The sequence below is a fragment of the Alosa pseudoharengus genome, unplaced genomic scaffold, assembly GCF_046254945.1.
Source record: "Alosa pseudoharengus isolate Yale_2024_CS ecotype anadromous, Long Island Sound unplaced genomic scaffold, YU_APseudo_1.1 YU_APseudo_1.1_scf_11, whole genome shotgun sequence".
NCBI classification, from domain to species: domain Eukaryota; kingdom Metazoa; phylum Chordata; class Actinopteri; order Clupeiformes; family Clupeidae; genus Alosa; species Alosa pseudoharengus.
Window position 1 is genome coordinate 38,879,025 of NW_027468576.1, and position 12,500 is coordinate 38,891,524.

Consider the following 12,500-nt stretch of genomic DNA (forward strand, 5'->3'; position numbering starts at 1 on the left):
ACACACACACACACTACAGGTGTACACACACACACACACACACACACACACACACACACACACTACAGGTACACACACACACACACACACACACACACACACACACACACACACACACACACACACACACACACACACACACTACCCTCTCACCGCAGAAGGGTTCTCCCGGTCATGGAAAACCTAGAAAAGTCATGGAATTGTAAAATCCCATTTTCCAGGCCTGGAGAAATCATGGAATTCAGTAAATTCATTGAAAGTGTTCGAAAAGTCATGACATTTAAATTGAACTAGGTAGGTGTGTTTGTGTGTGTGTGTGTGTGTGTGTGTGTGTGTGTGTGTGTGTGTGTGTGTGTGTGTGTGTGTGTGTGTGTGTGTGTGTGTGTGTGTGTTAGGTAGGAGACAGCGTACATCATGTCACAGAATGCAGTTGCTTCCTTCATAGACAAAGAATGGTCGAGGGGAGACAAAACCCATCTGGTCCAAACTCATTTCACATGCCAGCAATTTTGCATTTATAGACTGAAAAGCATAGACTTGTCATTCAAGGTCATTTAGACTTTTCATTCAAGGTCATTTAGACTTTTTATTCAAGTTCATTGAAAATACATGAAAAGGTTTTGAGATGTTGTGAAATGGATGGGAACCCTGCCGAAGATACCAATCACACAGGAATTTGCACACACACACACACGCACGCACACACACACACACACTCGCATACACACACACACACACACACACACACACACACACACACACACACACCACACACATGCAAAACACAAGCTAACCTCTCACTGCAGATAAATGCATCACACAGGTACACCCCCAACACACACCTCTCTTAGATACACAGATCCACCCACCCAGCAGTAACTCTGACATGGCACAACTCAAATCAGAACCTGTTTGTTTGCTGGACCAACCCCTGGACAGCCCACACACACACACACACACACACACACACACACACACACACACACACACACACACACACACTCACTCATATCAGACCCTGTTTGTTTGCTGGACCAACCCCTGGACAGCCCACACACACACACACACACACACACACACACACACTCATATCAGACACTCATATCAGACACTCTTTGTTTGCTGGACCAACCCCTGGACAGCCCACACACACACACACACACACACACACACACACACACACACACACACACACACACACACACTCATATCAGACACTTGTTTGCTGGACCAACCCCTGGACAGCTTTCCAGCTTAGCGCCACTGAACCACTAACTCTGAGACGTCCAAAGGTCCGTCTGTGTCCCCCTTAGAAACCTCCTACAGCATCGCAGTGTTGCAGGGTACACCTGTGCCAGCTCACCAGCCATGCTGCTGCCCACGCAGTGACGCTGGGTTTGGTAGCTGCCCATCATTATTGGGAAATATTCACAAGCGCTCAAAAATAGGCGTCATTGTCCTCGTGCTCCACCCCACATTGCAGTCCCACATTGCAGTCCCATAGTTGTCTAGTTTCTGCCAGGCATTAGTGATCATGTTTGAGAAGTAGTTTGAGAAGTAGTTGAGTGTTTGCTCAATTAAAGCTGCACTCTTTGATGGCAGGAGCAGTGAACAGGTCTGGGATTGGAGGTTAACTCTGTCCAGGAGCAGTGAACAGGTCTGGGATTGGAGGTTAATCTGTCCAGGAGCAGTGAACAGGTCTGGGATTGGAGGTTAACTCTGTCCAGGAGCAGTGATAGGTCTGGGATTGGAGGTTAACTCTGTCCAGGAGCAGTGATAGGTCTGGGATTGGAGGTTAACTCTGTCCAGGAGCAGTGAACAGGTCTGGGATTGGAGGTTAACTCTGTCCAGGAGCAGTGAACAGGTCTGGGATTGGAGGTTAACTCTGTCCAGGAGCAGTGATAGGTCTGGGATTGGAGGTTAACTCTGTCCAGGAGCAGTGAACAGGTCTGGGATTGGAGGTTAACTCTGTCCAGGAGCAGTGAACAGGTCTGGGATTGGAGGTAACTCTGTCCAAAGGCTTAGTGGTGGAGAGTAGGGCCAGGGTTGGGACCCAGCGCCGGATAACGCTGAGGTCAGCTGCAGTAGCCAGCAGGCCTGCTCATTTTTGGCTCCGTTTATTGGTCTCAGGAAACCGCACGCTGTGATATGTGGAGGCTGCTGAGGCGATCCATGTCTCTTCCATAGCTGTGTTAACCCCCCTTCCTCCAGCCTCTCCTCCGCCTGGTGGTCAGGAGGTCTTCCTGCACCCCACTGTGTCTGTGCATGTAGTGTGTTATTTCTGGGTTAGTGCGGAAGAGCATAAACATTGGCCTTTGGCAAGAGGACTCATGGCTCCCAGTCACTAATAGGTCCTGTGTGTGTGTGAGAAGTATGTGTGTGTGTTTGTGTGTGTGTGTGTGTGCGATAAGTATGTGTGTGTGTGTATGTTTGTTTGTGTGTGTGTGTGTCATATGCATATGATGTCTATATATGTGCCTGTGTTTACAAACAGTTATGTGTGTGTGTGCATGTGTGTGCATGTGCGTGTGCGTTTGTGTGTGTGCCTGCCTGTGGCCGTGTGTGTGTGTGTGTGACAGGCCCTGACCATGGACGCCTTGACCCTGGAGCAACAGCTGGCCCAGTACCCCCTCTTCAGCCTTCTGAATGACCTGCAGAAACAGCAGCAGCAGCAGCAGGGGCAACAGAGCCTCCCCCAGGGCATCCGACTGGTGCAGCTGCCCCCCCTCACCGTCCAGGCCAGCAGCTCGCCCTCCTCACAGCAGTCCAGCCCCGCCACGCAAACACACATCCCCTCCGCCACCGTCAACATCAACTCGGTCAGTGCTCCCCGCCTTGGCGTCACTCAGGCGCTCAGAGTGGACAAAGTTATATCCTCCGCCAATGTGAAATGTTTTATTGATTTATTTGTTTGAAATAAACTGCATTTAGGCCTCAAGTGCCTGTGTGTGTGTAGAACCAGAAGGCTAAAGGCTAAAGGATGAAATTGAGTCAGGTGGTTACTGTGCTCATTCTTTAACTTGGCAGCATCCTCTCATCAGAACTCCATTCACTCTCAATACCATCTGCATGAGAGGACGTGAAGGTGATTCAACAGTACCTCACTAATGTAGATGATTAGGGCACTAGTGTAGATGATGAAGGCACTAGTGCACTAGTGTAGATGATGAAGGCACTAGTGCACTAGTGTAGATGATGAAGGCACTAGTGCACTAGTGTAGATATTTGGGGCACTAGTGTAGATGATGAAGGCACTAGTGCACTAGTGTAGATGATGAAGGCACTAGTGCACTAGTGTAGATATTTGGGGCACTAGTGTAGATGATGAAGGCACTAGTGCACTAGTGTAGATATTTGGGGCACTAGTGTAGATATTTGGGGCACTAGTGTAGCTGATGAAGGCACTAGTGTAGATGATGAGGGCACTAGTGTAGATGATGAAGGCACTAGTGCACTAGTGTAGATGATGAAGGCACTAGTGCACTAGTGTAGATATTTGGGGCACTAGTGTAGATGCTGAGGGCACTAGTGTAGATGATGAAGGCACTAGTGCACTAGTGTAGATGATGAAGGCACTAGTGTAGATGATTAAGGCACTAATGCACTAGTGTAGATGATGAAGGCACTAGTGTAGATATTGGGGGCACTAGTGTAGATGATGAAGGCGCTAGTTCACTAGTGTAGATGTTGGGGGCACTGTGGCATACTCATGTACAGCAGAGATCAGTCTGAAGAGGCCTCCAGAATGACCTCTGATCCAGCATCAGGACTAGTCTGAAGAGGCCTTCAGAATGACCTCTGATCCAGCATCAGGAACCTAGAACAGTCTGAAGAGGCCTCCAGAATGACCTCTGATCCAGCATCAGGGACCTAGATCAGTCTGAAGAGGCCTCCAGAATGACCTGATTTATAATCAGGAGCATGGTGCATTCTTAAATGACTGAGGGACCCAGATGACCTCTGAACTGCGTCAGCAAGGCTATATGGAGAAAGAGTAAAGTGTGGCATATGTTAGGCATGAAACTACAGCAATCTATTTTGACTACATATTCTGGCCTATTTCACCAACCTTTTCTTATCTTATCTTTTCTTATCTTACCTTTTCAATCTTTATTTACACTTCCCTTTTGTAAGATAAATAGATATTATAATTCACCTGAACTCACACTCATAAACTTTTCTTGACCCTTCCTTAAGAAGTGTTTAGTTCTTAGTTCTGTACTGGCCTGGTTAATCCCAGCGTTCGGGTTCCTTCCTACATGTGTTCTTTGATAACTTTTAAAAGGGCAGTTTCTCACTGCTTCCTTTTAACAAACATGTTCTAGATGTCAGTCAAGAATGTGTTATAGTCTAGTTCTAATCTCTTAATTACAAGGTTTGCATTTTTTTCTAATCTGTTTTCTAAAAAAGAAACTTTTTAGGGCATTTTGTACTCTTCATAGTTTTCATTCTTAAGAGTAATGTACCTAAAACTGTAGGGGAAACTATATTTTAACATGATATGTTGTTTATTGTTAAAACAGTAAAACTAATGTAATGCTGTTAATTGTTAAAAGCAGTAAAATGTTGTTCGGTGAATCGTAAACAGATATGAAAAATAAAGTAGTTGAGTCGAAGTTCGTATGGGGAAGGTCCATATACGTTTTGTAGCCTTCTGCTCCCCATGATAAGCTGTGTACAGCTGGCGAAGGAGAACAAGAGCTTCCTTTCGCCCCAGAGTTCAGAGAGTGTGTCTTTGGACCTGCCTGCCTGCCACGGTCCTAGTGACCGTGCGTGGGTCCAGAGCTTAGCGCAGTGTGGCCCAGTTTAACCTGAAATGTGATGTCATGTTGATGTGCCAGTGCGGCTCCCTCCCACAGTACCGCACCCAGTCCGGCTCCCCTGCCAACCAGTCCCCCACCTCGCCAGGCTCCAACCAAGGCTTCTCGCCCGGAGGCTCCCCGCAAGTAAGGGCAGCCAGAGCGGCCAGTTCAGAGCAGCGTAGAGAGCCACCCTAGCCGCTCCGCCCCGCTCGCTTGCTCATCGTCTGGTCACCTCCTCTCCTCTCTCCTCTCTCCTCTCCTCTCTCCTCTCCTCCCTCCCCACCTCCTCCCTCCTCTCCTCTCTCCTCTCTCCTCTCCTCCCTCCCCACCTCCTCTCTCCTCCCTCCTCTCCTCTCTCCTCTCCTCCCTCCTCTCCTCCCTCCCCACCTCCTCCCTCCTCTCTCCTCTCCTCCCTCCTCTCCTCTCTCCTCTCCTCCCTCCCCACCTCCTCCCTCCTCTCCTCTCTCCTCTCCTCCCTCCCCACCTCCTCTCCCCTCCCTCCTCTCCTCTCTCCTCTCCTCCCTCCCCACCTCCTCTCTCCTCTCCTCTCCTCTCCCTCCTCTCTCCTCTCCTCTCCTCTCCTCCTTCCTCTCTCCTATCCTCTCTCCTCTCTCCTCTCCTCTCCTCCCTCCCCACCTCCCTCCCCACCTCCTCCCTCCCCACCTCCTCTCTCCTCTCCTCTCCTCTCCTCCCTCCCCACCTCCTCTCTCCTCTCCTCTCCTCCCTCCCCACCTCCTCTCTCCTCTCCTCTCTCCTCTCCTCTCCTCCTTCCTCGCTCTTCCCTCCTCTCTCCTCTCCTCTCCTCTCCTCTCCTCTCCTCTCCTCTCCTCCCTCCTCTCTCCTCTCCTCTCCTCCCTCCTCTCTCCTCTCCACTCCTCTCTCCTCCCTCCCCACCTCCTCTCTCCTCCCTCCTCTCCTCTCCTCCCTCCCCACCTCCCTCCCCACCTCCTCTCTCCTCTCCTCTCCTCTCCGCTCCTCCCTCCCCACCTCCTCTCCTCTCTCCTCTCCTCTCCGCTCCTCCCTCCCCACCTCCTCTCTCCTCTCCTCTCCTCCTTCCTCTCTCCTCTCCTCTCCTCCCTCCTCTCTCCTCTCCACTCCTCTCTCCTCTCCACTCCTCTCCTCTCCTCCCTCCTCTCTCCTCTCCTCTCCTCTCCTCCCTCCTCTCTCCTCTCCACTCCTCTCTCCTCTTCACTCCTATCCTCCCTCCTCTCTCCTCTCCTCTCCTCTCCACTCCTCTCTCCTCTCCTCTCCTCTCCACTCCTCTCTCCTCTCCTCTCCTCTCCTCCCTCCTCTCTCCTCCCTCCTCTCTTCTGTGTCCTCCGACTGCTTCTGTGTCCAGTGGCTGCCCATTTGCAAGCTGTCATCCGTGTGCCTTGTTGCGTTCCAGCCCTCGCGTGAAGTCTGCTGTCTGTCTGTGCGCCCCCTCACTCTAAAACGCCTCACGCCAGGGGGGGGTGTCCATGGGCCTAGTTTAGCTGCCAGGGGAAACTAATCAATCCCAGAGCTGCGCTCTGTCTCCTCATGCTGACTCCACACGCCGGATCCTCAGCATGACGAGAGAGGTGGGGGCGGCCGACACAGACGAGGGACGTCATCGTTTATGGTCACCGTTTTGCTTCTGTTTCTACTCGTGTCAGACTTGTTGTGTGTGTGTGTGTGTGTGTGTGTGTGTGTGTGTGTGTGTGTGTGTGTGTGTGTGTGAGTGTGAGTGTGAATTTTAAAGTGGGGACGTGTCCTGGAAATGTGGGCCTCACTAAATCTAAACCTTTTTGTGCAATCTGGTGTTCCTGCTGTTTTAAGGTTCTGATCTTAAAGCGTAAGCTGATAAATTTAACACCAGGCCTTTGTCAATCCTGTGTTAAGTTCTCTGAGCTACATTAACACCAGGCCCGTGTCAATCCTGTGTTAAGTTCTCTGAGCTACATTAACACCAGGCCCGTGTCAATCCTGTGTTAAGTTCTCTGAGCTACATTTCCAGTCGAGAGTTCATGTTTGGTGTGCCTCGCCTTTGCTCCACTGCTTCATAGAGTTCCATAGAGTTGTCTTTAAGCACACACACACACACACACACACACACACACAAACACACACACACACACACACACATACTATAACCACACACTATTCCTCACAAACATAGAGTTCCATAGAGTTGTCTTTAAGCACACACACACACACACACACACACACACACACACACACACACACACACACACACACACATACACACACACACATACTATAACCACACACTATTCCTCACAAACATAGAGTTCCATAGAGTTGTCTTTAAGCACACACACACACACACACATACTATAACCACACACTATTCCTCACAAACTTTGGAAGCAGGTTTTTGATACAGAAAATGTATGTATGTATGGCAGGTTCTTGCTGTAGCTATTAAGTGAAGATGTAGATTGCTCCCCTTGTAGTCAAATAATGATTTAAGTAAGACAACCGAAGGGGCTTTAGAGGGACTGGGGTTGTTGTTGTTGTTATTGTTGTTGTGGTACTGAAAGCAGCTCTGTGTTTGCCTCCTGGTGCAGCACATTCCCCTGGTGGCGAGCCTGAGTGGGGACTTCTACGAGCATCAGCTGGCGTCCAGACAGACAAACGCCCTCTCCCAGCAGGTGAGCACTAACGCCCTCTAGTGAGCATTAGTGAGCACTAACGCCCTCTCCCAGCAGGTGAGCACTAACGCCCTCTAGTGAGCATTAGTGAGCACTAACGCCCTCTCCCAGCAGGTGAGCGCTAACGCCCTCTAGTGAGCAGGTGAGCACTAACGCCCTCTAGTGAGCATTAGTGAGCACTAACGCCCTCTCCCAGCAGGTGAGCACTAACGCCCTCTAGTGAGCAGGTGAGCACTAACGCCCTCTAGTGAGCATTAGATAGCACTAACGCCCTCTCCCAACAGGTGAGCACTAACGCCCTCTAGTGAGCATTAGTGAGCACTAACGCCCTCTCCCAACAGGTGAGCACTAACGCCCTCTAGTGAGCAGGTGAGCACTAACGCCCTCTAGTGAGCAGGTGAGCACTAACGCCCTCTAGTGAGCATTAGTCAGCACTAACGCCCTCTCCCAACAGGTGAGCATTAATGCCCTCTAGTAAGCATTAGTGAGCACTAACGCCCTCTAGTGAGCATTAGTGAGCACTAACGCCCTCTCCCAACAGGTGAGCACTAACGCCCTCTAGTGAGCATTAGTGAGCACTAACGCCCTCTAGTGAGCAGGTAAGCACTAACGCCCTCTCCCAGCAGGTGAACACTAATCTGAGTACCCAGAAGTTCGCATCATGCTGAACGAACTTCTGGGCCAAAACCTTCACAACCAGAAAACAGCTACTTTCAGAGACGCCCACTGATCTCACTTCCTTTGTGTTCATGGGCAAAAGTTCCTACTGAAACCAGTGCGTAATGGCTGCCGATACAAACGTGATTGAAGCATGTTTAGAGTCGATTTTTGAAGAAATTGAAGTTCTAACAACAGTTGCTTTAAACCTCTGCAGAAGTTATGTCTCATTTGCCTAAGCAAAAGCTAACCAGAGATGGCTACAAAGGCAAACTAAATGCCATCGTTTTGGTTGTTAGTTCACTGTCGGCGGGATTTTCATGAAACCCCTAGTACATGTGCATACCCACAAGGTCTGCCACCTCTCCGCGATTGGCTATTGAAAAAAGCTTTGTTCGAAATCAGAGACATTCCCCCCGCCCTATTTTCCCCTGAATCCAGGCGTATTCCTCTAGACTAGGTGAGCACTAACACCCTCTCCCAGGGAGGTGAGGGGGGTCACGTCAGGGTGGGAGGAGTTCTAGAATTAGGCTTTTAGTGAAGCTCACTGGCCATTTGCTCCTTGTTGCTGAGCAGGGAGTGGTGATTCAGAAATCTGCTGTTTTTGTTTGACTTTGTTTATTGTTTGTTTGACTTTGGTTATTGGATGGATATTCATTTCACGTATTTTAGTTTTTATTTCACTATTTAATAAAAATGTGGCAACTTCTCAAACTTACAGAAGCTATATTGTCTGGACTCGAATGAAAACTGCTTCAGCAGCCTGGCCGAAGCACTAAAGGAGGCAGCATTGTTTTTGTTTGTTTGGGGACTTTTGGGACTTCCAATAATAGTCTGAATCTAAACGGTTTCATTGTGTGTGTGTTGTCCCCCTGGTGTTGGTGTTGAAGCTCGAGCAGTTCAACATGATCGAGATGGACATCCCCAACAGCTCGAGTGGCCTGTATAGCCAGTGCTCCACGCTCAACTACACGCAGGCGGCCATGATGGGCCTCAGTGGAACCCACGCCGCGCTCCAGAACTCCTCGCAGCTAGGATACAGTAACCATGGCAACATTCCCAACATTGTTCTCACAGGTATTGTATTCGCGGAGCGCTCTGCGCACACACACACACACACACACACACACATCTTGTTAGAGAAGCAGCATGGCTAGGGAGATTCCCCTGAGCACTGGTCAATCAGTCAGTCCAGCTCTCCAGAATGTGTCAGCTGTCGCTGGGCAGGACGATCCGATCTGGCCCTGATCTGGCCCTGAGCTGGCCCTTAATCGGCTGCAGATCTGATGTGTCGGCCATCTTGTAGAAGAGATGTAGCCGCCCGTGGGAGTGGATGCAAGGCAGGTGGCTAATCCTGACCAGTGAGTGAAGACTTGAGGTGGACAGCTTCCTAGAGATGTTAAACCACCAGGGCAAGGCTGCGTAAAAATACAGATTTGAAATCCATGAGCTGCATCAAGCCAGTGTCTGTGTGTGCACCCCTGATGGCGTACGGCATGGTGTCTTTACACTTTACATTCATTACACTTTACATACTCATGTAGAGAGGTCCAAGAACAGAGCTGGCAGATAATGGTACGTCTGTGTTGTGTATCTATGTGATGATAATGCAGTGATGTTCACGCTTAATGATTTAAACCCCCCTCTCTCCGCTGTGGTCCAGTGACGGGTGAGTCTCCTCCGAGCCTGTCCAAAGAGCTGGCCAACTCCCTGGCGGGCGTGGGTGACGTCAGCTTTGACACGGACTCTCAGTTCCCCCTGGACGAGCTGAAGATCGACCCGCTCACGCTAGACGGACTGCACATGCTCAACGACCCAGACATGGTTCTGGCCGACGCCGCCACGGAGGACACGTTCAGGATGGACCGGCTGTGACCATCGCCAGCGCAGCACGCACACACACACACACACACACACACACACACACACACACGGAGGACACGTTCAAGATGGACCGGGTGTGACCATCGCCAGCGCAGCACGCACACACACACACACACGGACGAGATGCGCGGGGAGAGAAGGGGCGAGTCCTGCTGAAGTCACATCGCTGTCCAGTTAAACACACACACACACACACACACACACACACACACACTCTTCCCTACCCAGTTTTATGGTCCTCATCCACATGTTGTTTGTGATGGCATGCTACCAAAAACCATTTGGGTGACCGGGGTGGTCTGACACCTTTGGCCAGCGTGTGGACATTGCTGCAGTCCACACCAGTGATGCCCCGTGGCAGAGACGCCGTCATACACTGCTGCTCCGCCCTAATGTTTGTGTGTTTTTTGTTCTTGTTTGTTTGTTTTTGTTTGGAGAGAATGTGTGAAGTCACTGCCATGTGTCATGCCATCTCTGCCTCATCTGCGTTGCCATGGAGACAACAGAAGCGTTTTTCAGCTGCGTCACTGACATCATATCAAGAGTTACAGTGGCCACCGCTGTCCTGGTTACTGCTTTGGTGTCATGATTCATAGTTTTATTTATTTTATATTTATTTATTATTTATTTACTTGTGTGTCTGTTTACCTGTTTATTTTTTTGTTTACACTTTTATTACATAGGTTGCCAAATTGCCCACTGGCCTACTTGTTTTCTACACCCATTGGTGCACTTTTAAAAAATGTGTAAATGTGTATTTATTCGACTGTTAATGTTTGTTTGTGTAGTTATTCATTTTATTTATTGAATATTTATTTGTTTATAAGGAGTACTAGACCTCCCCAAACACTTTGCTCGTGGGTTGTGATGCGATGTCAAGTGCACAAGATGTGAAACCAACTCTTCATGAAGTTGTAGTGGACGGGGCTGATGCTGTAGTGACTGCTTGTGATTGGTTGACCTGTAGCTCTGTAGAATTCCTCTTCAGCACCAAACGTTATGATAATGTGCCAAGACGAGAGAGGAGAGAAGCCGGGTCCCATGTAGTTCCCTTTGTTAGCTAGCTGGTCCCATGCGCTCCCTTTGGTTAGCTAGCTAGAGAGGCCGGGTCCCATGCGCTCCCTTTGGTTAGCTAGCTGGTCCCATGCGCTCCCTTTGATTAGCTAGCTAGAGAGGCCGGGTCCCATGTAGTTCCCTTTCGTTAGCTAGCTAGAGAGGCCGGGTGCCATGCGCTCCCTTTGGTTAGCTAGCTAGAGAGGCCGGGTCCCATGCGTTCCCTTTGGTTAGCTAGCTATGTAGCTATCTATCCATCCATCATGCACACAGACAGCTTTGGTTAGCTAGTTATGTAGCTATCTATCCAACTATCATGCACACACAGACAGCTTGCTCACCAAGGCGTCTGAGGACCAGAGGAGGAAGGGAGGGGGGTGGGGTGGGGTGGGGGGACGGGGGGCAGGATGGCTATCATAACCCACCACTGTGAAAGATGCTGATTTTGCCTTACATGAACAAGATGCTGTTCTCTGTTCTGCAGTGTGGTTTGACTTTGACCGATGTCTTTTATAAGTGTAGGAAACCTAAACCTTTTTTTTTCTCTCTTTTTTTCTGTTTTATCGTTGTTTTTAGATGTTGAACTGCTGTTACCGTTGTGGTCAATGTTGATTTTAAAACTGTATTTGTTGATGAATTCTTCAATGGCCAATGTATTGTGCTGTTTCTAAACAGTGGTTTTACTAAGTCCCACGCAGCAAGAGCAAGCGAGGGTTAGGGTACTACTCCTGTGAAGAGTATTACTCTGAGTCAGTTCACTTCTTTATATCCTTACCCTCCCTGGCCACTAGGGTGCTCTTTACTGCTTTCTTTTCAGTTCCCCAACTGGGTCATGTTTGCCGTGTATAAGATGTACAGGAATCACACTGTTGTTTTGTGTGGACTACAGATTTGTATGTTTTGTGGCTTTGTGTTTTTTTTTCTGACAGATGAACTTGTGATTCCTATGCAAAAAGATCAACATTATCATTGAGCCAAGTCTAGTTAGGAACACAGCGTCATGGAGACCGTACCGGAGATGCATTAACGACGTTTACTGACAGAGAGCGCTCTCACTATGGGAGGCTTGCAAGTGCTGTTCTAGGCCTTTGTTGTCAGTTTGAAACTAAATGTATGATCTGCATTGTTTATATCGAGATTATGAATTCGTTCAGTTGGAGACTCGATGATGCATTCCCTCTGTCGGCACCTTTCTTGCTGGTGCCCTGCTGGGGTAGAACGGGAGTAGTAACTCAAGAAAAAGGAGGATTTCCTTTTTGTAGTTTAGACATATCTCTCTTTTATTTCTCTGCCAGGGTAAATTTCTGGCAAGCATTGTACATAAAGGTTACTGGTAAAACATGAAGACTGCATGACAAAAAAAACACAGTTTAAAAACAGACAAATGCAAATGCCGGTTGTTATTTTTGAAAGCCTACAGCTCCTGATGAACTCTGACCCCTGCTGGTTGCTGGAGGAGGTGCAGTGT

At 49.1% G+C, this 12,500-nt stretch overlaps 1 protein-coding gene across 1 annotated transcript in view; it reads left to right on the forward strand.

The window, feature by feature from the left end:
* crtc1b (CREB regulated transcription coactivator 1b) overlaps positions 1-12,500 on the forward strand; it is a 20,656-nt gene that overhangs the window by 7,702 nt on the left and 454 nt on the right. Inside the window, exons 10-14 of the mRNA XM_076279128.1 lie at positions 2,580-2,819; positions 4,860-4,946; positions 7,355-7,438; positions 8,986-9,172; positions 9,759-12,500. The exon at positions 9,759-12,500 is cut by the window's right edge and continues 454 nt beyond it. Of these exons, the coding sequence (XP_076135243.1) occupies positions 2,580-2,819; positions 4,860-4,946; positions 7,355-7,438; positions 8,986-9,172; positions 9,759-9,970 (810 nt within the window). The 3' untranslated portion in view covers positions 9,971-12,500. The remainder of the gene's footprint in view (positions 1-2,579; positions 2,820-4,859; positions 4,947-7,354; positions 7,439-8,985; positions 9,173-9,758) is intronic.